Source organism: Apus apus, chromosome 18 (genome assembly GCF_020740795.1).
Source record: "Apus apus isolate bApuApu2 chromosome 18, bApuApu2.pri.cur, whole genome shotgun sequence".
NCBI classification, from domain to species: Eukaryota; Metazoa; Chordata; class Aves; order Apodiformes; family Apodidae; genus Apus; species Apus apus.
In genome coordinates this window covers 2,532,803-2,557,978 of record NC_067299.1, presented here as the reverse complement: position 1 = coordinate 2,557,978, position 25,176 = coordinate 2,532,803, and the positions used below count along the sequence as shown (strand labels likewise).

Below are 25,176 nucleotides of genomic sequence, written 5' to 3'. Positions count from 1 at the left end.
TGTTTTCACAAGCTTTTGGTAATACTGGCAACATGACACTTGCTGGGCTAGAAGGATGATTGAGGGACTGGAACATCCATCTTATAAAGAAAGGCTGAGAGATCTGAGGCATTTTAGTCTGGAGAAGACTGAGAAGGGGAACTTATTAATGTTTACAAGTCAGTCTCTTTTCAGTCATGCCTTGTGATAGGACAAGGGGCAATGGATACAAACTGGTACACAAGAACTTCCACCTCAACTGTGAGGGTTGTGGAGCACTGCAACAGGCTGCCCAGAGAGGCTGTGGAGTCTCCTTCTCTGGAGATTTTCAAGAGCTGTTTGGATGTGTTTCTGTGTGACCTGCCCTGGGTGGTCCTGCTCTGGCAGAGGGATTAGACTTGATGATCTCCAAAGGTCCCTTCCAACCACTAATATTCTTTAATTCTATGTTAGTGGCAAAGTAGTTGCTTTGTCTTTCTCAGAGACACCTGCTGCCCTCTGTATTTATATTTCTGGTATACATGAGTGCAGAGCTGATTTGTCCATAATTGTTTGCTTTCTTCAGCGTCTTTTGAAGTTTGTGTCTTCAAGCCAGTTCCTTATATTAAAAATAAATTCTCCCAAGCCACCAATAAAATGTCAGCTGTGATTAAAGCTTGAGTCCTCATTTTAAGGCTTGTCTCCTAAGCAATGTGAGGTCACTCTATGACTCAGCATCTGAAAGGACCGTTATTCCTGAGCGCATGGGTAAAGCCCAAAGTTCAGGGTTGCTTGCTTAAATGGCTTCACTGCATTTTAAATTGCTTTGCATTGTGCTGAAAGAAATGTAAGCTCTGGGGCAGGTTTGGCACAGAACTCATGATACTTCAGGCACCTCAAATCTTGAAGAAACAATCCTCTCTATTAATGTAGAAGTTGGTATTTCTGGTAGAGGGGTGGGAAGCTGTGCTTGAGGCATAAACTTTCAGCTGTGTTCTGTTGAAATAAAACTTGGGAACTATAAAATCTCTGGGCAAAGGCTCTGCCTTTTGTACAGTGCCCAGCAGAACAGAGACAGAGTCTGATAGGACTTTCTGGACATGGAAACTTTTCTTAATTTTATTTTCTTAAAATACTAAAAAAATGTACCAGGGCATTAAAACTGCAAGTGCAAGGCTAGAGAAGTGAGGAAATACTATTATTGCCTGTGCAGCCTGTTTATTCTTTTTGTGCACATTAATTATAAGTCTTTAATTACCAGATCACATTTTCTGTTGTCACTCTTCCTCCCTGTTTGATGGGCACACACTGGGAGTATTTGTTGGTGTTTAATCACACTGGAGTAGGGAATCACTTGGATGGAGCAGGACTCTGCCTCTGACTCCAGCCTACCTGTGTCAATCTCAGGTCTCCCTGTCCCTCTCTCTGTGCTTTTCCCCACTCTCCTAATTAGCTCCTGCCTCAGTCCTCACTGCTCTGCCTTCAGATCAAACCCCTTTGCTGCCTGGGTGTCCGTGGAAGATCCTTGGGTCTGCACTCTCTAGCCAGAGAGGTGAAGGTCTTGCTGGCCTGTTCCTCCTGCAGTGGAACATACTCCACGCAGAGTATGCTCAGGTCATGTAGCTGCCAAACACCCCCCTGAACACGCTCTAGTGGTTTGAAGGGGTGTGAAGGACATAACACATTTTGATGAGTTTCACGTTGTCTCGCCCCGTCCACTCTCACTTTCTAAGGACCTGACTGGGATTTTTTGTTAAGCATCAGTCCATACCTCCAGGGCTTCTCTCGGAAGAGGGCAGGAGTGTTTGCCGGAACCTCCTTTTCCCTCCCCAGGGCTGGTACCGAGCACGGGCCGTGGCGGGGGAGCTGCGGGGTCTGTCCCGGCCGGGCGGGCTGCGGGCGGAGCCCGGGAGCAGAGCGAAGCTCGGCGGGAGCCTCGGCGGCTCCACCCGGTGCTGCTGCTGCTCCCGAGCTCTCCGTGACTGTAAACCCGGCACGTTACCGTGTTCCTGCTCCACGTCCCTGACCCGATCCCCTCCAGCGTGGCCCTGTCCGACGCCATTCTAGGGACCCCAGCCTTGCACCGCTCGGCAGCGGGGCGCGGTTTATCCGCTCGTTTACGGTAACGCCAGATTTTGCCCAGCCGCCCTCCTGCCGGGTGACCCTGGGGGACTCCCCTCCGGGAGGGGAGGCTGCGGCGCCGACAGGCTCAGCGGCGAGGCAGGAGGTGGCTCCGGCGTGGCCCTTTTTCCCATCACGGGAAGGGGGAGGTGCAGCCCTTCCAGCCCCAGGGCGGCCCCGATCCCCGGCAGCGCAGCCTCACCTGCCGCTACCCCCCGGAGGTGGGGCCGGCCCTGCCCGCACCGCCCACCCTCCCCTCCCGGCCGGCGCTTCCCTTTCCGCCGGGCGGGCGGGGCGCGGGGCGGTCCGGCGGCCCGGCTCGCTGATTGCAGGGCGGGCGCTGCCAGTTCGCCGCCTCCCCCGCGCCAGCCGCGTCCCAGCGCCGGAGCCGCACGGCCCAGCAGCGAGCGCCCAGCCCGGCCCCGCCAGCCGCCCCCCATGGAGGAGCAGCCCCACCACCACCACCACCACCATTACTACTACTACGGCCACCACCACCACCACCCGCAGAGCGCTTACCTGCCGCCGCCCGACGGCCGAGCCCAGCCCAAGCCGCCGCTCCGGCACGAGCACAAGCACGGGGGGCCGCAGCACCAGGAGACGCCGAAACGGAGAACAGGTCGGGGCGGGCGGCGGGCCGGGGCCTGTGACCTTCGCGGGGCGGCGGCGGCGGGGCCCTCCTCCGCCTCCGCCTCCTCCTCCCCCGGCCCGGCTGGAAGCTTCTCCGCCGCGCTGGGGCCGCTTCCTGTCCGCCATGTTGGGCCGGCGCGGCTGCGGGGCCGCGGGGCCGCCGGCAGCGCCGGGCACGTGGGGCCGGGCCCAGCCCGGGGGGGGGGGGGGGGGGCGGGAGGGCGGGAAGGGGGCGAAGCGCTGGTTAAAAATTGATGAGCGTGAAAATCAATGATTCAGATAAGGCGGCGGGGCCCGGCCGGCTTGGGCCGCCTGTTCTCCGGCCGCCGCCCGGAGCTGCGGGGCGCCGGGCCCGCTCCCTGCGGGGCGGCGGAGCCGGGGCGGAGCGGGGAGCGGGCGGCAGAGCCGCAGGGGCGGTGGCCGGGCAGCCCCGGCTGCGGCGGGAGGGGCTGGGCTGCTCCCGGGCAGGGCCGGAGCCCCCGGCGCTGCTCTGGGGGGGCTGCCCGGCCGCTGCGGCTCAGAAAATCCCGCTGAGGCTCGTGTGTCGAAGCAGGCGCGCGGTGCCGGGAACGGGCGGAACGCCGCCTGCATTCGGGTTTTTTTTTTTATTTTTCCTAGAAATTTCGCTTTATATAACGGGGCGGGAGGTGGGAAGGCGCCTGCGAGCGGGGCTGGTGGTGCCCCCGGAGCAGGGCAGGGAGGGACCCGGCCCCGCAATGCTAAAATAAGTCACCGAGCAAAAATAAGTTGAGCAGTCATTCCGCTGCGTGCAGTTTGCCCGGGTTTTAATGTGCTCTGACTGTGACACCCCTCCCTTTGCAGCTACCAAACGGTGTGTGAAGTTCCCAAACGCTCCTCACCTGTCCCTTCTGACATCCTTTTTCCTCCCCTCGGTTTTTGTTGCTGCACCTCTGTGTCCGGGCCAGAGCCAGCTGTGCCAAATGTTGATTTGGAAAAAAACTCGGGCAGCTGAGTTGTGAATGCTTGAAAATTGGAACTAGAAACTGCTGACACACTGACTTACTGAAATGGATTTTGTTCTTCATTTTAATCTTTCTCTCCTCATCTGCAATGGTCTTATGACCACTCTATTGTTTTATTTCATTAACGAGTGGTGTCAGGAGTCTTGAGTCATACAAGGTCAGCTCTAATGTTTCTCTTGAGAAGGCCTCCTCTGCACAATATTCTGAAATACTTAATTATCAGTCGTTGCCTCAGCTGAGAATCCTCATCCTATCAGTTTTCTCTGGGATGAAACATTTGTGGTCAATATTCTTAACAGATTATTTCAAAGTTATTGTGAAAGTTACAGATACTTGCATGTAGTAAAATCCTTTTTTCATGGCTCTCAGCAAGCTCAGTTGTGGAATTTCTGTAAAGATTCCTGCAAGGATTCTTGAGCTCCTGAATTTCACAGAAGTTGAGCAGCTACATCTGTCAGACATCTGAGGCTCCAGGATGTGAGGGTAACAACGATTTTTAGTATAGCTGTTTAATTCAACCTCATCAGCAACAACAAAAACATTCTTTTTCGAGCTGGACTTTTGCCTGCTCTCATTCTTTGGGGGGACACCATGAGCTGTGCTGGCTTCATGTCACCGTGGCTGCAGATGAAGCCTTAGGTGGGTCAGTTGTTGCAGGAGATATGAGGCCTTTTTTAGGTGGGTCAGTTGTTGCAGGAGATATGAGGCTTTTCCACCCTCAGGGAGGAGGACGGGTGACTCAGGAGGAGTGAGGTTAATGCTTGGTTCATTGCTCTTCACATCTCATTGGGGCTTCAAGGCTTCTCTTGGGGCACTGTAGCCAGGGTCCTCAAAAACAATAATAGGTCTCTGGCCAGAGATTTATTTAAAAAAAAAAAACAAACCAAAAAACAAACAAACCACAAAAAAACCCAATAAAATTATGAAGATCAGGGAGTTCAGTCTGGACTGCAAGCTCCACTCAAACTGCACTCTCAAGATTCACTTCAGAATCATTAGGCCTAGAAATGAGCTTGAGAAGCAAAAAGGAGAGCTGAATGTACAGCATAGTCTCAGGATTTGAGCCCTTAGCAAGTACTTCATTTCTTGGGTCTCAAGCTAGTGCCAGGTCTCACACCTTTCTCAGTGGTCAGGAGACCAGTAGCTGGTAATGGTGGGAAGGTGCTTGTGGAGATTAATTTCTTCCCAGTTTTATCACTTATACAGTGCTAAAGAGAACTTGCAGGGAGATGGTGGTTGCAATCTTGAAGTGAGGAGATTTGGTCACCCTTTCTTCCCTTCACTTTCCATGTCTCCTTTTGGAAAGCTGCTTTTTTCTTTTTCCTTTTTTTTTTTTTTTCCCTCCTTTACTGGAGGTGGTAGAAAGGAGGGCTGCTGGTGTGTCAGGCCCTGGGAGCTGATGGAGCTGATAGGAGTTGGTCCTTGTTCACAGTGTGGATTCTGAACTTCTACAGATCTTGTAGCAAAGGCAGCACATCCCTCTGTCTTGAAGTATCCTGGGAATTAATTTTTTTCCTTTGTGTGACCTGGAAATAGTAGCTAATTAAATATCTCTGCAGCTTGCCAGTCATCTTTAGTACAGTAGGTTTTCCCTACATAGTATCTGTATATTCTCTTGCTTTGTTACCTGCACATCACCCTATTGTGTGTGAGAGTTGGTACCTGCTGGTTTTTTCTGCTTAACCCTCCTTGCTGTGTTTTCCAGAGAAAAAGCAGTTGCTTTTGTACATCAGAGACTAGATGTTTTCCTATTTTAAAATGTCTGCTTGAGGAAACTGGATATGTTTGGGGCTGATTACAGCTTTCTACAATCAGAAGTTTGCCATTTCACATTCTAATTCTTGCCTTTTGTTGTTTTTGGCTTTCTTCTAGGCTACGGAGAGCTAAATGGTAACGCAGGAGAAAGAGAAGTGTCATTAAAGGGCCTGTGCTCTGATGAAGCCACCACCCCAGGATCCAGGGTTCCCAATGGTGGCCAGCAGCTTGTAGACACTAATGTGACCCCAAAGCAGACTGTGAAGGCTGGTGCTTTGGGGAAAGCTGGAATCAAACCCAAGAACTTCATTCAGAAGAATAGCATGGACAAAAAGAATGAGAAGCCCTATGAAAATAAACTCAGAGAAAGCCAGTCCTCAGACAAGCCAGAGGGAGTGTCTGTCCCAAACGGTGTGGTAACCAATAATTCGAGTTATATCACCAATGGCTACGTAGGCAAAGGGGCTGACAACGATGGCAGTGGCTCTGAGAGTGGATATACTACACCTAAAAAAAGGAAAGGCAGGCGCAACAGTGCCAAAGGTTGTGAGAACTTGAATCTAGTACAGGACAAAATAATGCAACAGGAGGTCAGTGCACCAACCTTAAAACAGGAACTTGAGAGTTTCAAGCCTGATTATAGTGAACAAAAGGGGAACCGAATTGAAAATACTAAGCCTGTTTGGAAATATGAGGCTGGGGCTGGTGGAGCAGCCCGGGGAAAGCCTGGGATTGGGGATGTACAGCGAAAAAACTCTGATGCCAAACCTGGAATTAGCAGCAAGAAGTTTGACGACCGGCCCAAAGGGAAGCACGCGTCGTCAGCTACATCTAAAGAGGACTCGTGGACCTTATTTAAACCACCCCCAGTTTTCCCAGTGGATAACAGCAGTGCTAAAATTGTTCCCAAAATAAGTTACGCAAGCAAAGTTAAAGAAAACCTCAACAAAGCAGCTCAAACCCCATCCACGTCGTCTTCGTCATCTTCATCATCTGCTGGGGAAACTCAGGCCCAAACATCAAGTCGACTGTCCCAGGTCCCCATGTCTGCTATGAAATCTGTTACTTCTGCTAATTTCTCGAATGGGCCAATTCTGGCAGGGACTGATGGAAGTGTCTATTCTCCAGGGACCCAGCCACTGCTCTCAACTGCTGCTAGTACTGTCCCATCAGCCTCCTCCGAGGCCGGACCCCAGGACACGAGTACAGCTTCAACAGCTCTCGAACAAAAGAAATCCAGCCTTTTTATCTACCCTTCAAATATGCAAACTGTGCTTCTGGGTACAGCGCAAGTCGATTTCCCATCACAGACCAATCAGCAGAATCTGGGGGATATATTCCAGAATCAGTGGGGCTTGTCTTTCATCAACGAGCCCAGTGCTGGGCCTGAAACTGTTGCGGGGAAATCGGCAGATAATCAGTTAATGGAAGTGACATTTCAAGGGGAATATCCTGCCGCTTTGGTTTCACAGTGTGCTGAAATCCTTCCCTCAGGAACTGAACAACCTGTGTTTCCTAAGGCTTATGAGCTGGATAAACGGACTAGCCCTCAAATTCTTAGTGCTATTCTTAAGCCTGGGACTGCTGTTGAGGGTGGTGTCTTAGCTTTGGAGTCGCATCACACAGGTGACCTACAAAAGGCAGACACCGGTAGCCAAGGTGCTTTAGTGTTTCTTTCAAAAGACTATGAAGTAGAGAATCCTCTGGCCTCTCCCACGAACAATTTGCTAGCCTCCGCCAAAGAACAGAGGTACCAGAGAGGCCTAGAAAGGAAAGATAGCTGGGGTTCTTTTGACCTGAGGGCTGCTATTATATATCACACTAAAGGTAATGGCTTTACCTGCTGCCTAAGGGCATTCTCTTCTCTTACTCTTTAAGTGCAATATTCTAACGTGGTATGTTCCTTACAGCAATTCTGATTGTTTTAAAAATGAGCATTCTGCTTGCATATATCTAATGGCAATAACTGCTTTGGGAAAGTGATTGAAATGGTTGTTTAGGTAATGTTAAGTGGTATTTGTTTCCCTATTCCTGTGGACAAGCCTAAGTGATGTTTATAGGATGATACCAAGCCAGTGTGTTTTACTTTTTAATTCCCACTGAGCAAGCGGGTCCTTCTAAGCTTCTCATCATCAGAAGGAGGTAAACGTGTAGGTTCATCTGCTCTGTTCCAGCTTTGCCAGGTGATATTTTGACACTGAAAAGGTTTCACAGTCTGTACTCTCACCTCTAACCACCAAAGTGTTGCATCTTCTCACCTGGGTTGATCAGGTCATGAAACAGTGGCTTCGAAGGAAGCAAAATTTGCCTGTGGCTTTTCATGATTTGGTTTACTTTATTTTTAAAGTGAATCCCACACACTTTTCCCCTCTTCTGCTTCCATGCAATAGCCATGGCAAGACAAATTTTTGCTTATCAACTCTTCTGTAAGCTGCTGATTGAGTTACCTCATTGTCTTTGTAGGCCAAGTCTTTCAGATTATTTTATTGTTTTCTTGGAGTCCTTTGTAGTCCAGCTCCTTTTTTTCCTGTTTTGTTTTGGGTTTTTTTGAAACTTAGAATTACTCAAGCATGATACAGACACATTAAACTGGGAGTGAAGGGAGGAAGCCTGTGGGATGGCTTGCTTTCTGCTTTAGCCTCAGCCCTAGAAGCTCTGAGGTCTTGTGGTAGTTCTTGACTTTTGTTCCTGGCTCAGTGTTAATAAGAGCCTGGTTGTTTCCCTTTGGCAGTGTTACTTACCCACCCTTGACAAACACAGGGGCAGTTCATTTTTTATTCCCTCTCCCTGCACCCCCTACTCTGAAGGGAAAAAGGTGATAATCCATTTTTTGTCTACTGTTCCACACACACACAGAACATGTCTTGCTCCCCTCTGCAGAGGGGTTGGTATTTCATTGGCATGGGCAAATTTGCTGTGTTTTGAGCCTCTGCAAAGTTTTTAAATTGCCTGTTCACAAATTCTCTGTATAGCATACAGAAACATAGATGCCTTCCTTTAGGAATGGCAAGCCCAGTCATTTAATAACTCCAGGTATGTTTTCCAGGTCATCTCACTCTCACAATGTTAACATTTTCAGTTCTAGTATTCTTGAGGACAGTGTTCATGAGTTGATTTTATCTGGGTCCTCTACCCTGTATTAGGGTATTATTGGTCTATTCCAGTATTAAAGCAAGCTTTCTCTTCTCCTTCCCTGTGCCTGCCTGCAGCCTAAATCCCAGTTTTCCATCAGAAAATGGGGATACCAGATAGCATAGCATGGAGTAGAAGTCCTTGGCAATCCTTTTGTTCTGCACATTTTCCCAAAACTTGAGTTTGTTGGGTTTTTGTTTGTTTGTCAGCCTGAACTTTCTTATGGAAAAGCCAGTGAGTACAGCCATGGGAAGACTCCTCAGCCCTCCCCTCCTCACTGGCTGTGTGAAAGACAGACCCCAGTAAAACAATAGTAATAACAGGAAAATAAAGAACACTCCCTTCCCATGTCCTCTTAAGGAGGTGTTAACTTCAAAGTCTGGCTGCTCTTAGTTCTTCTGAACACAGAAGTTAATTACATTCAATGGCAGGAGTGGACACCTAAAGCACTCATTAAACTTCTCCCTTATCTGCTCTTTTCTTACCTCTGCATGTGAAAGCTGTTGTGCTGAGCACCCAGAGCAAGCACCCTGGTGGTACCTTGGGGACATGGGCTCCTGCCCTGCTGCTCTCCCCTGCTGACTTACTTTTCAAGCTGTGGCCCTGCCAACTTGGAGCAGTTACTTAGGGGTGAAAGATGATGAGTGTTTCTGATCAGTGCTGCCATTCATGCAATGATAGGGGTCCTCCAAACAGCTTGAGCATCCTTCTTGTGCTTAGTCTTCAGGTACTCGTGCTGGTTTGCAAAGCAGATCAGGTCTTAATAGTCTTTTGATGATGTTGGGTGTTGGATTTCTGTCTGTGTTCTAGTTGGGGTGAGTTGGGTTAAGGGACATTGGGAGGAACGGCACTTTCCTCTGCCCCGTGTGGGTGGAAAACTCTTCATGGCATGATCCTGCAGCCAAAGCCCCCTGGGTGAGCTCCTGTGGCACAGTGTGCTGCAAAATGTCTAGAAAATGGAGCTGCCAGGGTGTGTTTGCAGGACAGTGCAGTGGTTAATTCCCACACCATTCTCTCTGTTTACCTTGGGCTGTTTTCCTGAGGTCCTACTAGCCAGCAGTTCCTCTCTAATAGGAAAGGAACAATTTTACTTGCTTGTTTTCCACAAGCTGCTTTCCCCTCCTCTCTGCTCAGGAGAGCCTGTGAGTTTGCCTGGCCAGTGTTAGGATGTCCTGGGCAGCTGGATCCTCGGATTGTTTGGTTTGGATTTCAAGAGGAGGGTGAACTTCTCCCTCCTCAGATCGATCTGTTTGTTTTTGAGCAAAACATCTATAGTTTGATCCTCAAATCTGCCCTGCCTTAGGGGTTATGGACACAGAGAAATGATTGCAGGGCAAGGACGGGTGAATATGGAGCACTGGGGGGGTCCCTGCCCTGATCTCCTCCATCTGCAGTAGGTTGGTGCAAGCTACCTGTGATCTGAGGGTGAAGCTCTGGGTGTTGCAGTGAGGAATGGGCTCTGGCATGAATGGTTGCAGTGCTTTGACCTGTCACAACCTTGCACCCTAACTTTTGCACTGTTTGTGTCTGTAGCTGCGATCAGGTTCTGTGGATCCTCATCTTGGACTGTAAATAGGTTATGGGAAAGCCTCCAACTTGCTCAGTAGCTCTGTTCCAGCAAACCAGGCTTTCCCTTGAGCAGTTTGCCTGGTGACTGCAAGGGGTGTTACAGACTGTAATTGCTTCACAGCTTCTCAGAGAATGGAGGGATGGAGGAGGTAACATGCAGGGTGGGCTGGCTCTGGCACAGTAATCCCATCTAAACCCCTGCAGCACTGTGTGGTGGCCAGACTCTGCTGGGGTGTGAGGCTGGAGGGTCCTGCTGGAGAAGTTTGTGTTCATTCCTGTGCACCCACATTGCTTTCCCCCCCCAAAATCAGGGCATTGGGAATGTGGTGGTGGCAGGGCCCATGATGTGCCCTCCTGTTCTCTTGGATGCTTTTTGTTCAGGTTTCCCCTGTGCCCCTGCTCTGTGCCTTGCTTTTTTGTCTTTTTAAAGAACAGAAAGACTCCATGATCATCAGATCTGCTTGAGTGTAAAACACGATCCTTCAAGGTGGCTGCCTTCAGTGACAGCCCGTGCCACTCGGCTCGTGACGGTGCCCTGGAACACTCCTGGGTGACATATTTGATTTAGCAAGGTAGATGTGATGGAGCTGAGCACCAGTGGGCCTGCTGTGGCTGGAGTGAGGGACAGTAGCTGGGTATGGGTGACTGGAAGGACCAGAAGGAAGTGATGCTCTTGCTTTGGGACATTGTCCCTATCTAGGTCAGAACTGATCTTCTGCCTCAATTTGGCATTGCCAAAATCTGTATCTTTTTGAGGTAAAAAAGCTCCTTGTAGAATTTTTGGTCCTTCAAAAGAGAAGACTCAGTGTGTCTCAGCTTTACCTCTATTGAAATTGGTATCTGCTTACTCCTTTAGTCCACCTTGTAAAGGTAACTGGATGAAACATTTAATATTGGGATAATTGTCAACACTTTGCAGAATTTCATCATGTTTGGGCAGTTTGTTTTCCAGCCCAGGCCGTTGGCCACCAAAACCAGGCTCTACATGGCAAACCGTGTGGTGTAGTAGTAGTTAGCTTGTCCTTTAGCTGAAAAGCAAATAATGGAGGTCTCCAGTTCAGCTGCACAGCAGCAGAGACCACATAGGTGGAGGAGAGGAAACTGCAGCATTTCCCTCTCCCGTCTTGCCCCTCGGTTTCTGCTGCTGCTTTGTTCCTTCTCAGCATCCTGGTTGCACCAGCATCTCTGTTCACATGAAGGAGCAGAAGAGCAGCATGGAAAATAGAGCAAGGCAGCGTGGGCCAGCCAGGAGTGGCGTTTGCTGGAATGGTGAACTGGGTCAGAAGAAAAAGCAGAGCTGTGAATTCAGCGATTTTCATCCATTACATCAGGAGAGGGGAGAAAACAACGTTGGTTTCCCATCCCCCTTGGTGGGCAAGGGTTAGATCTCAGTCTGTTGCATATGGTCTTGTGGAGCCTGAGCTGTGGGGCAAGAGCTGATTTAATTCTCCTTCAAGTCTCTGCTTTTTCTGGTTGTCAGGATGAGTGCAGTGAATTCAGTGCACAGTGAGTCTCCACAGCACCGAATTTTTAGCCTTTGCTTCCTGGGCAATCCCTTAACTCAATTGTTTACATATAGACAAATCAAACAAGGATAGTCCCTCATAGTTATTTTTTGTTTGCTCTTCATTTTAGGGACAATTGCCAGTTTACAGGTTACATTTATAAGCACAAAGAATTAGTACCATGGCATTGTGCAGGCACTTCTGTTTGCAGGGGCAGCCTCTAGCGAGGAAAATGTGTGTAAAAGTTCCTGTCTTAACAAGTTACCACAGAAGGACTTCTTTCCCCTCCAAGGTTATGTACCAGCCCTGCTGTAAAGTTTATTGACCTATGAGGAATCTCTGTGCAATTCACCAGAGTGTGGCTTAGTCTGTGCCTGACATCAAAGCCATCCTCCACTCACCCTTTGTTTTGGTGATAGTCCCCAGAAAAATTGGTTCCTCTCCCTGGAACTTGTGAGGTGGATGTGGCTGGGGCTGTCTGCCCTGGGCAGGAGGGCTGTGGAGAGGCCAGCTAATTGTAAAAAATCCTGGAAAACAGGAGGTGACCTAGTTCTGCCCCTGTCTCAGAGCAGGGCTGGCTTTGATGCCAGATTGTGCAAGGATTTGTGGATGGCATTTTCTCCATGTGGGTTGGAGTGTGCTGAGAAGGAAGTGTGCCATGCATGTCCCTTGCTGCATGTCCTCTTCTGGGAATGGTGGCTTCTGTCTGTTGGCCAAGTCTTGACCCCCTTCTGCTTTGGCAAGCAGCAGTACTAAGATTTTGGTGGGTATCTGAGGTGGAGTCGGGGTCAAGGTGAGATACTCTTACGTGACCAGCTTGTGAGGGCTGCCTTTTCCTCCACCCTACGTCCCTGTGCTTGTTGGCTTGTTAGCTGGAGCTGGGGCTTGTGTAGTGGTGGCTCTGCTGAGCTGCCAGTCCACCAGGTCGGTCCTTGGGTCTGTCCAACCGCTATTACTTGTCACAGCATCTCAGGATCATCATAGGTGACCACAGCCTATAACTGATCCAGAACTGGGAGGAAATCTCACTCACCAAGTGTTGCCAAGTAAAGCAAAACAAATCATAAAATTTAGTCTTAAGATTGAAGGAAAACAATTTTTTACCTACTTTTGTGTGCAGTTAGCCCAAGATATTTTTTTTCCCTTTGTGAAGTTGTTTCAGTTGGTAAATGTGCTTAACCTGTGCTGCCCTGTACCCGTGTGCTGCTGGCCAGAGAGGAGAGGATTTGCTCTTGCCTTTCTAATGGCAGGTGATAACTCAGTCAATATGACAGCCAGTTTGCTGATGGTCTTTGTTTTTTGTGGCTTTGTCAGGCTGAGGGTTTGCCAGCCAGGATGTCCAGGGGTTTGGGATTCACAGGACACTTTACAATACCCTCTGTCCTACCTCTCTTTCCGAAGTAGAAGGAAGATGCAAGTCTGAAAAGGTTGGGGGGGTGGGTTTGAATGTTGCTTCATTACTTTTTTTAAAGCATAGTTTTGACAACTTACGAGGGGTTTTTTGTGTGGTTTTGATAGTATTTCTCTGTCAGTATCTTTTTGTCAGGCACACCTTAACATGAGCAGTGCCTGTTCTTGTGTCTGGTGAAGTTAGGATGAAATGGAAGTGCAAAGGAAAGCCGGGTCTTCTGCATGGAGATAAAGTAGCGGGCAGTGCTTCAGCTTCTGCCTTGTGCTTCAGGCCCAAACGTTGCTCTAATGGGGAGGAACCAACAACTTGAAAGTAGTTTTCTGTCCCCTGCCTTTGGGGAAAGCTGTTAAAATAGGTGATGTTCTTTGGCTGTTGGGAAATGGTGCATCTAACTTCACTGAATGGAAAACTGGCTCTGCTGGAGTTAATTTTAGTAGCTGGCTCATTTTACTTCTGGGGAATCTGCATCGGGCGAATGAGGGAGGGAGTTCCTGGCTGTGTGCTCACATCCCTGGGGGTGTTAGAGGCTGGTTGCTACTCCCAGAGCAGTTAGGGTTCCTCCGACAAAAGTGCAAAGCGTTGCTGTTATTATCATGACACAAAAATAACACACCTCGTAAAATTTTGCCGGATCCTTCCTTACAAAAGGCTCAATTGTGCAGAGGGGACTGGCAATATTTATTTGCATGCAATTTCCTGCCCCGGGGAGCTGGAGATTGTAGTGCACAAAGGACAGATGAAGGGTTGGAGAAGGGACGTGAACATGCAAGCAATTGATCAAGGTGACACTTGGCACACATCGTGCTGAAGCCATGAGTTTTGTTGGGTTTTTTCCTCTTCCTTTCCCATACTGGCTGGTGTGGTTACTGCCTTGTTCTGTGCTTTACTGCACATACCATGTAGCTTAATAATCTATTGCCTTTCTCCCTTCTGAGCCCCTACCAAGTGCCTGTCACCCTCCTTGCTGGCAGAAGGGAGACTTGAAAGGTTGTTCTTGCAGGTTGTGTTCCTACTAAATGCTCCTTTTCTATAATTTGTTGCTCCTTTTCTATAATTTGTCTCTTCAGCTTGGGTGGAGGGTACAGTTAGTGTCTTTATAAATATTCAAGCTCACAAAATTCCAGCTTGGTAGTGCCTAAAGGTAGTAATTTTGAATAGGTCTCCAAAGATGTGACTTAATTTTAACTTTGCTGTTATATCCAAGGTAAACAAAAGCATGTGCTCTGTCAGCAGGAATTGGGGAGGGTTTGTTTGTCTTTAGCCCCACAAGAGGTAAACTGGGGAAAGAGCTGGGTGTCTGGAGCAGCGCACCTTATTCTGGGGTGATCCATTGGCAGCAGTTTGGCAGTGGTGTTAGCAGAGGAACCTTTGCAGCATGGGCTTCAGCAGATGCATGCTGTGAGCCATGAGAAACTCACTTTGTCCAGCAGTTGTGATTTCACACACACACTAAGCATCAACTCGTAAAAATCATCTCTCCACGCTGCTCACAGGCTGTAAGGTGTGAAGCAGCGTTGGAGTTTGAGTAGCGAAGCCCAAAGCTGGGCTGTGATTTACAGAAGCAGAGAGTGGGGATGATATTTCAGATGCTCACTTTGGCCATCTGACCTTAAGACCATCTCTCTGCCTTTTATTCATGTCAAATTTGTGTGATCCTCTGGGCTGGGTTGGGGCTGTGCTGATGGGCTGGATGGGGCTGGGGGTGCCCTGTCATGCCTGGAAAACTGAAGCAAGTTTTAGAGTTGTCTGTAATGGCAGCATCAGTCTGCACAGTAACAATGGTCTTCTCTTTTTGCCTCCACAGAAATGGAATCTGTTTTGAATTTGCAGAAGCAAGGTAAGGATATTGGAAAGAATAAATCAAATTGCCCTGTACTGCTCTGTCTCTTGGGCTTGGTGATGAGAGTGGGTTGTCTTGGTGTGTGGAGATTCCCCGGTTTAGTTCTCCAGTGCCCGTGGTTTGTAGTCTGGGTTTATCTGGGTTTGTGATCCCTAAGTCAGGACAATCAGTGTCACCGTAATGGTGGGGGATTCAGAAAGAAGCAGAGTCTGTGGGAAGAGTGGTGAGGGAGATTCATGTGCTGCTACCTGGGGTTGTGATGTGGGGAGCAGGGAAAGTTCTTTAGCATCTGAGTGCCTTGCAGATCTCTTGTTAACGTCTTCAGCCACAAGTCCTGAGAGCAGCTTGTCAAAAACTTAGTTTTTTGTTTTCTTTTCAGATCCCAAAAGGATAATCATTTACGATGAAGCCATGGATCGCCCGGATCAATGAAGGTAGCAAGACAAGACTGCCTGTTATAACCTTTCTGCAGCATTTGTGCTGTTCGTGGGGGACAAAAGGCTTTTATGCTCCTTCTAAATCTTCAGTGCAGCAGAGGAACCATAACTAGAATCACAGGATAATATATACAAATATATATATAGTTATTTAAAAATGGCAACTGAAAGTAATTAGACTCTTAAGGAATCTGAAAATTTATTTCAACGAGACTACACACGTGATTATTTAATCTCCGGTACTGAATAGATTTTTTTTTTCCGTTTTGTTTTGTTTTTGTTGTTTCAAGAGTGAATGCAAGTGATTAACAAACAGACTCGATTTACCAGCCCGGTTCTAAAGTTCCTGCTGTCGTCTGCGTGGGCAACAGCAACTCACTGGAGAGGCATTTCCATTTGACAAGGTTTCTGTTTCTTGTTCTGTGACTGTAGTGACACACTAATCACAGGGATATCAGGATGATTCACCATCCTTCATCTCCCCTTTCCCTTCCACTTCCCCTGTTTCTCATTTTTTGTGTTTTTTTTGGTTTGTTTTATTTTCCTGTTTTGTTTTCCATGGAATGCTGGAGAAACACCTTGGAAGTTTGCAGAGCTCCTTTGTTTTTTTCCAGAGAATTTTAATCCGCATGTTTTGCCAGGAGTAAAGCAGCCAATCCTGTGTTGGGAATGTTGTCTTAAAGCATCATTCTTCTGGGGGAAAGATGGGAAAACTGCAGTTCTAGGATGCATGGTGAAGTCACACAGTTGACCTGGCTCCGGTTACACATTGGACTATTGAAACTGAGGAGTTCTTTCATTTTTAAAAGACAACATGCAAAAAGAAGCAATCTCTATTTAGGCATTTAATATGAAAAAACAACAACAACAAAAAACCCCACTGTTCCCACATTAATGCCATTGTATTACTGGGAGCAAAAAAAAAAAAAAGGGTTATCTTCTGCTTTCAGCTGTAGGTGCTTCATATCTGCTCTGTCTCCTAACACTAAATGTGCTGGATTTTTTTCCCATTTTCATTGGAAAAACTGAAGAGGAAGTGAGTTCTGCTAGCTTTCACCTTTCCTGAATTGTTTGGGTTTTTTTATTTAAAAAAAAATATCAAAAGGAAAAAAAAAGGAAAAAAATTTTAAAAAGGAAAAAAAAAGAAAAGAAAAATGGGAATTTGAATCCTTTTCCATTTGTCCATAGAATGCCAGTGGCTGGGCTTCCTGCACCTGCCCATTGGAGATGCTCTTTTATATTTTAATGCAGTCTGTGTATTTCTGGGCTCTGCTTCTAATTATCTCTTAATAAAAATATATTTTATTACGAAAACGGAGGACTTAGGGATGGAAAGAATAATTTAAAAAATTTTAAAAAAAATTAAAAAAATTTAAAATTAAAAAAAAAAAGATGAAAAAATATCCCAAGGACAGGCAAGCTTCCTAGCAGTGGTAGAGAAGGCTGAGCAGACTCAGGCTCCAGCCACCAAACCCGCTCTGTCCCCATCGCAGCTTGAGTAGCGCATCCAAATCATCCTGGGGTTGGGGAGGTTGTGTTTTATTTGTGTTGTTTTGGTTTTTTTTTTTCCTGTTTTTTGTTAGAAGGTGGAAAATTCACAGGGTTCAGTGTAAGAGCAAGCAGTGAATGAAGCAAAAATGGGTTTTTCTGACCCATCCCAAGCTCTACATGTGCCCAGTGCTCATCATGGGTGCCCGTGGCTGAATATTGACCGATAACGTGTCTGGGTGTCGAGATCAGCAGCAGTTGGTGTCTCCTAAAGTCAGATGGACCCTATGGGGCATTACAGGAAGCAGATAAGCCCAAAACTTTTACCTACCCCATGTGCTTAGATTTACCCACTTTTTGTTTCGTTTTGTTAACTAGGAGTATGTAGCATGTGTTTTTTTAATTGTTTTTATTCTGTTAATAAGATTGTTCCTGAACGAGACGCTTAGGTTCATGGTGGGACAATGAAACTGAATTCTGTACCTTTTGTAAGATTGCTAGCTTTCTGCCATGCTTCGTTTTAAAAGTTTGACTATGGATTGCCTATTCCATTTTATGTATAAAGTACTATATAGTATAATACTGTGGTGTAATACTATATAGTAACCATATATTGTATCAGTCCAGGTTCAGAAATGTGTGGTTGGCCAGTTGCAAATAGTTCTGTTTCACCTCTAAACTGTACCACCACCTTTACAGGTGTGTCTATAACTTTAAGATGTATAACATGTTTACAGATGTGCCCGACATCTAGTCCTCTGACGTTCCTATTTTTGATTCTGTTGAGTCTCCCAACTGCTTGCCAAAAGTTGGAATCGCCCCTGGCTCTGCTGCAGAATTGCTGGGGCATTCCTGAGCTTTAAAGTGTTGAGCAAACTGGATGGTGGGACTGGGAAGATTAAAGTAGAAGAAATGTTCTTTTTTTTTTTTTTTTAATTATTATTTGCAAAAAGTTGAAGGCTAATAGCAAAGTTTCCAGTTTGTTCTACTGGCTTTAAGGCTCTGCTGTGTATTTATTTGCCTTGTGTAGTCACTTGTCGCCTTAAGGGCTGGGTTCCATTAAAAAGAAAAGAAAAAAAAAGACAAAAAAAAAAAAAAGACAAAAACAAACCCTGTTTTGCTTCCCTGGGGTCTGTGCTGTCCTGGCACCTCTGGCTCCAGACCTGCTCTTGGGGCTGGCACGATGCAGAAGCTGAACAGCAATAACCCGTGCTGAATCTGACCCCACGTGTTTAGGAAGGTCTGAGTCTTGCTGAGTGTCTGGGGGATGCTCATCTTGGCCTGGTCCAGTCTAGCTTCTAAATAGCAAAAGAAGAGCTGAAAAAAACATGGTCCAAGTGGTGGATTGGGATGGTTTTTACCCCGGCGTTAATCCCTGCTGCTCTGCCTCGCTGTGCCGGGCCCCTCGCCCATGGTGCCCACCCAGAAACACCCTCCTCAGCCTCTCTGCTGTATTTCTTCTCTCTTCACATCTGTCTGTCTCTATCAGCTCCTTGGTGTGTGCTCAGCACTAAGCGGTTAGGAAGTCCTCTCTCCCAGCTCCTGTAGCTCCAGGTTGCTGGCACAGGCAGTATTTCTGGGATGGAATGTTTCCTAGAGCCAGGCAGGACCGTGGAAGAAACTTCCTTGTGCTGTTGTATAACTCACCCTGTTGCTATCTGCAGTCCTCCCAAAGTCCTCACACAATTCTTTACTGAGCACTTATTAAAAATATCTTAAGATTTAATCTGTTTTCTGATTATTTTTGTGTAAACTTATTAAAAAAAAAAAAAAAGAAAAAAACCCACACCCTGAAATTGAGCTGTGACTAATTTAGCACGTTTAAATAATGCTGAGGTGTTACTGATAAGTCTCACGTTTTGTTTTTTTGTTTTGTTTGACTCGGAGTATTAGTACTGTAGCATAAACCAAATACAGCCCAGGCAGGGAGGAACAGCCTCCTCTCCTGGGTCTGCCCCCGAGGTGTCCGTGCTGGAGGAGCTGGCGGCGCGGGGGTGAGCGTGTGTTTCTTTGTGCCATTGTTTTCATTACACTGAGTAAAAGTAAGTTGTGAAAGAAAAACCCTTAAATACGTGTAGTATGGGAAAGTGGCATCAAGGATGAGGTTGTGACCTATTTTTTTTTTATTAGTTATGAAGATAATAATTCAGGTTAAGGCTTCTCTTCCATTACTGTTCCTGTGGTGGGTGGGATGAGTCCCTTTCCTCCAGAGTTCCCTTGCCAGGGTGTCTGTTTATTGGAGTAAGGATTCCTGCATGGATGGGGGCTGTCTCCTTCTCTGATCTTTTCTCCACCGCTCCTTCTTTGCCTGCAGGTCCTCTTGGGTGTCTCTTGTACAGGGTCTGGTGCAGCATGGTCTGGAGTGTTGTACGGCCAGCCAGGTCCAGCACGGGGTCTGCTTTCTCCTTGATGGATCAGGGAGTGGTTTTTCACTCCCAAGAGATTATGTAAAAGCTTCTCTGGGCTCCCGTCTCTGGTGACAGTGGTTTGGGGACCTTCAGCCTCTCTGCTCCCTCCCCCTTTGCCTGTCCAGTGGATTGGCAATGTGATGGCTTTCAAGGTTTGGTTGGAGTTTGGTTTAAACCCACTTTGGTTGTCCATGAAACCCATTTTCATCATTAGAAATCTGTTTCTTTGACAACGTGGCTATAGCTTCAGGGCATGGTTTCTGTTGCTAACCCACTTCAAACCATTGCCCTTTCTGAACTGTAAATCCCACTGTTTGCCTTTTGTAGCTGCTGTGAACTTTGAAATGTGGAAAAAAAACAATTCTCGTTAGGCTGCAAGTACCCCAGCTGCTTGGTGCCTGGGAGCAAGTGATGGGGTGAACTGGCTGGCTAAATTGAAAGGAAAATCTCTTCCTGCTAGGAAAAAAAAAAAGACAGATGAAGTTGTCCTTTCAGTTGTGTGTGTAATTAGTGCTTTTCACCTTCAAGAGTGTTGCCATAGCATGTTGCCATCCCTTCCAGAAGTGGCCAGTGGGTGACCTCGGGGACATTTGGGATCAATGGCATTCACAGGCGTCTTTCAGGACTCCTGGTAGTTTTCCTGTGTGTTCAGTTTTTTGCTCTTGATTCAGCATTTTCAGTAAATTACTGTGGTGTCCGAAGCTTTCAGGAGTCCTTAGAAGATTTTTTCCGTCCGTAGTGATTTGTTTTCCTTACAGAGGCTGTTTATAGGGGAGATGGTCGAGGTCAGGAGGGGAGAGAACAAGGCTACACCTAATTTAAAGCTGCTACACGATTTCACACCAGTGCGTAAGGCAGGAGGAGGGCTGGGGCTGGAAGAGCTCTAGTGTGGTGGAGTAGCTGAAGAAGCCGGAGTAATTCAAGCTTTGGACATCACAAGAGCATTTTTCCCAGGCAAAAAAACCCCTAGAGCCAGAAGTTGAGAAGCAGGAACCTGGGCTGGTGCAAAGGAGCGGAAGATCTCGGTGTGCGCTGCCGGACTCGCTGCCTTCCAGAGGTGACAGAGCTTTAGACATTTGCACAATACCTGTCACACCATGGGGTAAGGCTGGCTTCCTTGGATCCTGCTCGAGGTCCTCCAAAGTGGCATCACTCAGCAGCATGACCCCGGAACAGCAGACGTCTGGGAGGTGCAGAGAGCTCTGTGATGGCCTCATGTTGGGGGCACAAGACCCCTGAGGTGCTGCTGGGGATGTTGGGCTGCTCTGCCCTGGGACAGGAGCAAAAGTCCTACCTGTGCTCTCACCAGGGGTTGCTGAGCTGTATTTCTCTTGACTGTTAACCAGAAAGCTTATTGTAACGTGTCCAGAGCTCTAAAGCCATTTTGTAAGATAGCAGTATCCCTTTTCTACAGCCTTATTAATGAGTAGACTATCTTTAAAAAGAAGAAAAAAAACAAACAACAAACCAGTTAATTTCTTTCTGTGGTATGAAACTTGTGTACTGCAAACATATGAACGTTTAGCAAAAACAGGACTTAGTTTTCTTAAAAAAACAAAACAAAATTAAAAAAAAAAAAACAACACCAAACCTGTCTGCTTTCCATACAGTCTTTCCTCAGGTGCTAAATAAGGGTTCCAAAAATGGATACTGCTTTAGGAGTTTCTGCTTTATTCTTAAAATCCATATTTTTTTGCTTAGGTGTTGTAAAGATATTTTAACAAGAATGTTTTTTTTAAATGTAAATAAGATGGTGTCTTTAATTTTTGTTTTATCTCCTTTTTGTCTGTATTGGAATAGTCTCATTTTATCCTTTTGAGAAGGACCCTCTTGTGACCTTCTTTGAAGACATTTCATTAAGTGTTGCTGCATTTTAAGAATGAATCTACAACTGTTCATTGTCTTGGATTAATGCTGCTGCTGCTATAAGTAACCCTGAAAAATCAAGAATGTGTGATGCACTTTCTGTTGTGTTTTTTTTTTTTTTTTTTGGTTTGGTTTTTTTTTACATGACCATATAGTTCCTCTGCAGATAAGTTGAACCCTCCTGGAACAGCCACTAACTCTGCAGGGAGTGTAGGAACTGGGGGACCTGGGGTGTAGGAGAGGGGGGTACCTGATTTTGGTGCTGACCTAAAGGAATTTCTATGCAAACACAAGCAAAGGAGAACTCTTTAACTTGAGAGAACACTGTGCATTTTATTTTTTTTTTATAAATTTTATTTCATTTTATTTGTTTTCTCTCCTTCCTTTTCTCAAGCTGCTATTGGAAGGGTAGTGCAAATCCCTGAGGTTTTCAGCTTCTCCTTCCTCCAGGGCTGGTGGTGCAGGAAAGATGCCTGAGTAACTTGTGAGGTAGAAGAATCTCAATCAACTGTTGTCTCGTTTCCGACTTTGATATTATTGTTTTCTGTTTGAATCTGTCTTTTGGAAGGAAATTGCTCATCTCTGTAAAAAGGTCATTTTAATGCTTTATCTCAATGTGAAGTGAACCAGCAGTATTAGGGATTGCCCATGTCCCCTGTGCTGGGGAGCAGCAGACTCCTTCAGCTGCTGGGAAGTGACCAGTGCCCAGAGTTGGATATTTTCTGAGGAAAAAGTGATGCCAGCTGAAACCTGATGGCTGAGGTGTGCAAGCCCAGGGCTTAGGGAGGTTTTGCTGTGTTGAGGTGGTGCTGTGGGGCACGGGCAGGTCCAGAACCTCTTGTCTTCATGGGTCACACCTGGAGCATCACGGCGGGATCCATTCTGTGAGGGAGGAGTTCACTGGAAAGGAACAAAGGGAACTTACTTGACTATTTATAGGAGATCATTTAGGAAAATAAAGTACCTCTAAAGTGAGGGAAGAGTAAGGAAGGTCTAATGTCATGTAGGAAAACTCGGGGATTTCAGCTGCCTGGAAAATAGTATAGAAACACATAGGCTAGAACTCTGCCTGTTTACTTAGTTTGTATTTTTTTTTTTTTTGCCAGCATTTGCTCTTTTACACACACACACGTGTGTGTGTACATCTGACTAAATGTGCCTTGCGTGTGTGCTTAGTCTTGCTGAAGAGAGTTTGTGGTGGTGTGTGAGCTGCTGGGCCAGCAGCATGATGGCCGTGCCCCATCTACAGCCCAGGGCTCGGCACTGTCCCCAGGACCCATCGGATCAGAACAAGACTTGGACTGGAGCCTGCCCAGTGGCTGTCTTACAGTTTGGGGACAACATCCTGTGGGGTGGCACCTTTCCTTTCCTAACACAAGCTGTTTTCTGTGATTTTTGGAGGGGAGCAGGGAGGAAAGAGAAGCTGCTTTGCTGATCTCCTGCAGGCAGAAATGGGCATTGCTGGGTTTTGCCTGCAAAGCCAAAACAAGGGAAGGTCTGGAACTGCTCTGGAGTTAGAGCTTTCTGCAGTGCCAGGGACCCCCTTACCCAGGGAGTTTATTCCCCTTCTGGCTTGTGGTTCTTGTTACTGTGGGGTTTTTTTCATTTATGTTTGTAAAGGAGAAGTAAACATGCCTTGCTTCAAGTTAATGGAATAGAAATGCTTGTGTTTCCAGTCAGTGACTCAGAATACAAAGCTGTGCAATTCTTGTTTCTTCATCTCTCTCCCGACTCACCCTAATGTGTGATTTCTGTCCAAGTCTTTTCCATACTTCTGCCACTGTAAATGTGAAAGCTTGCTTGCATTATTTTTTAGAAATGCATTTTGCACACTCGGGTTTCACTGAAGCTCCGTGAAAAGGTTAGTTTGAAGCAGATGAATAAAGCTATGCACATGTTTTGAAAGTTTAATTTTTGTCTCGTTACCAGAAGTGACTTATCTGCCCTCTTTTGCATTCCTGTGCTGTCATTGCCTGCATTATCTTCACCATCTCAGAGGGTATGATGTGACAGTTCTTTGCTGACAGCTGTAGCAGAAAACTGGCGCTTCTTGATTATTTTTTTTAGTAGCCTTTCTCTCCTTTGCTTTCTCTGTATCTCTCTGTATAGCTATATAAATATATATATTATTTTTTTATTTTAAAGAGCCTACTTTAGTAATTGAATGGGAGGGAGCGGGGTGTGCTGGCTTGTGTTTCAGATCCACTTTGTGCTGTGGGATGAACGAGTGCCCTTTTTCCCCTGGTGGGGAGCACAGTGTTGGCACCTGCTGGGTGCACGCGCAGCGATGAGGACAGGGAACAGCTTTGGGGAGGGGACGGAGGTCAGTCTGCTGGGTTGCAGGCTGGTGACCTGGGCAGACTTGAGGCTTCTGATGGCAAAAATTAATCTTAAGGCAAACCTTCCTGTTGAGTATTCCCACTGTGAGGCAGGAGGGACAGGCTTCCTTACTGTCCCCACTGTGGGGGCTGTCATTCATGGCCCACCAGTCTCCAGGCAAGAGCTTTATTTTGGTTTTATTTTCATGAGTTTGGTGCATGAGGTTACAGGTACCACCTTTGGAAATGTGTTGCTTAGCCCAGAACCTTTGTGCAGGAGAGCTGGGATTTTGAGATGGGAGAAGGGCCCTGACACCTTCCTCTTCCTGTTCCCTTCGCCATGGCAGAAATTTGTACTAACTTGACAGCTTTTTTTCATACAGAACAGGGCTGCTTTTCTATCTACCATCACACGTGTACTTACACACCTTCAGTGGCTTGCGAGCCTCTGAGGGTCCTCGACTTGTTTACTGGGGGGATGGATGCCCCTCTCTCCCCCTCCCCTGAATATTTCAGTGTTAAGGGCGGTGCAAAACACAACCGCACGCTTCAGCTGCGAGCTGGGGCTGGAGAAAACCCTCCACCCCCTGTCGATAAGTTCTCATTTTGTTCAGTTTCCTGGCGTGTGTTAAAACCACGGCGAGGGGTTGTGCTCTGCCTGCTCAGGAGCTGAATTACCTCTGACCTGCAGAGAGGGGCAGCCCCTCTTTGTTGTCCATGTTGTCGTGTGCGACCACAGGGATGGGTAAAGGTAGTTTTGGTTTTCTTCTCCCCTCCCTGTTATTTCCAATTAGTTTAATGCACTCTGTGTGCCCAGCTGGAAAAGCATAGGCATTTTCCTGGTTGTGAGAGGCTGGTTAGAGGAGTTAGTGTAATACCTGCTGTAGCTGTGTCTGGCACAGCCCCCTGCACTGGTATGGGTGCTGTCATGGGCTGTAAGGATAGGTAATGTCCGTGAGCTGTAATGGCATGATGTATCTTTACCAATGATGTCATACTTCACACTAAATGTTTTAAAAAAAAAATAATAAAAGAAGTTACCTGAAATTTTGTTTATTCTGCACCAACAGGTCTTCAAAACTTTATCCAAATTTTATTATTTTATCAGGAAAAAAAAAATAAATTTGTGTAGATCAAATACATTAAGACAGACAATAAGTGATGTAAATTGTTGAATAAAAATTTTAAAGTTTGTGGGTGTCGGCATGAGTTTCTTCTCTGCACTTCTGGGGAGCATCCGTTGGCCCTGGGGATGCTGCCTGGCTGACAACTCGATTTTTGGTCCGTCAGGCCCAGCAGCAAAGCACACGAGCAGCATGGCTGTGGGTGGGTGGGGACATGGTGCTGATGTGGGTAAGTGAGCATGTGGTGCTGGTGTGGGGAGGTGGGATGGAGGGCCAGGACAAGGTGACCTTCACCTTGATTGGGGAAGGGGAGGAAGCCATGCAGCTTCAGTGACCCAGGACTTGGCTGCTGTTTGCATGCCTGAGAGAGCTGGGGGATGAACTTGCCTTGGTGTGAGCCCCACCAGGCTTTGGCCCTGCTTAGAGCAGACAGGGGAGAGTGGTTCCTGCTCCTGGGATGGGAATCTGTGACTTCAATCTCAAACACACAACAGCAAACACCCACCAAGCTGGTTTATCTTTCAGTCACATTTATTGGCAATTGTGGCGGTTGGTACCATTTGGGAGTGTTGTTCCATAAGCAGTTGCAGTACAATAAGGGGTGGTTATTTCAGGAGGGGAGTATTAGCAC

At 46.9% G+C, this 25,176-nt stretch overlaps 1 protein-coding gene across 2 annotated transcripts; it reads left to right on the top strand.

Moving 5' to 3' along the window:
- Positions 1 to 2,431: 2,431 nt before the first annotated feature.
- On the top strand, positions 2,432 to 24,613 carry NUFIP2 (nuclear FMR1 interacting protein 2). 2 transcript variants are annotated; one of them, XM_051635558.1, is made up of 5 exons: positions 2,432 to 2,698; positions 5,565 to 7,274; positions 14,869 to 14,901; positions 15,284 to 15,338; positions 15,632 to 24,613. In XM_051635558.1, exons 1-4 carry the CDS (start codon positions 2,518 to 2,520, stop codon positions 15,334 to 15,336), a joined length of 1,977 nt encoding a protein of 658 aa, XP_051491518.1. In that variant the 5' UTR covers positions 2,432 to 2,517; the 3' UTR covers positions 15,337 to 15,338; positions 15,632 to 24,613. The 2 variants fall into 2 exon arrangements, with proteins under 2 accessions (XP_051491518.1, XP_051491517.1); XM_051635557.1 differs by having other exon boundaries at positions 15,284 to 24,613.
- Positions 24,614 to 25,176: the final 563 nt, after the last annotated feature.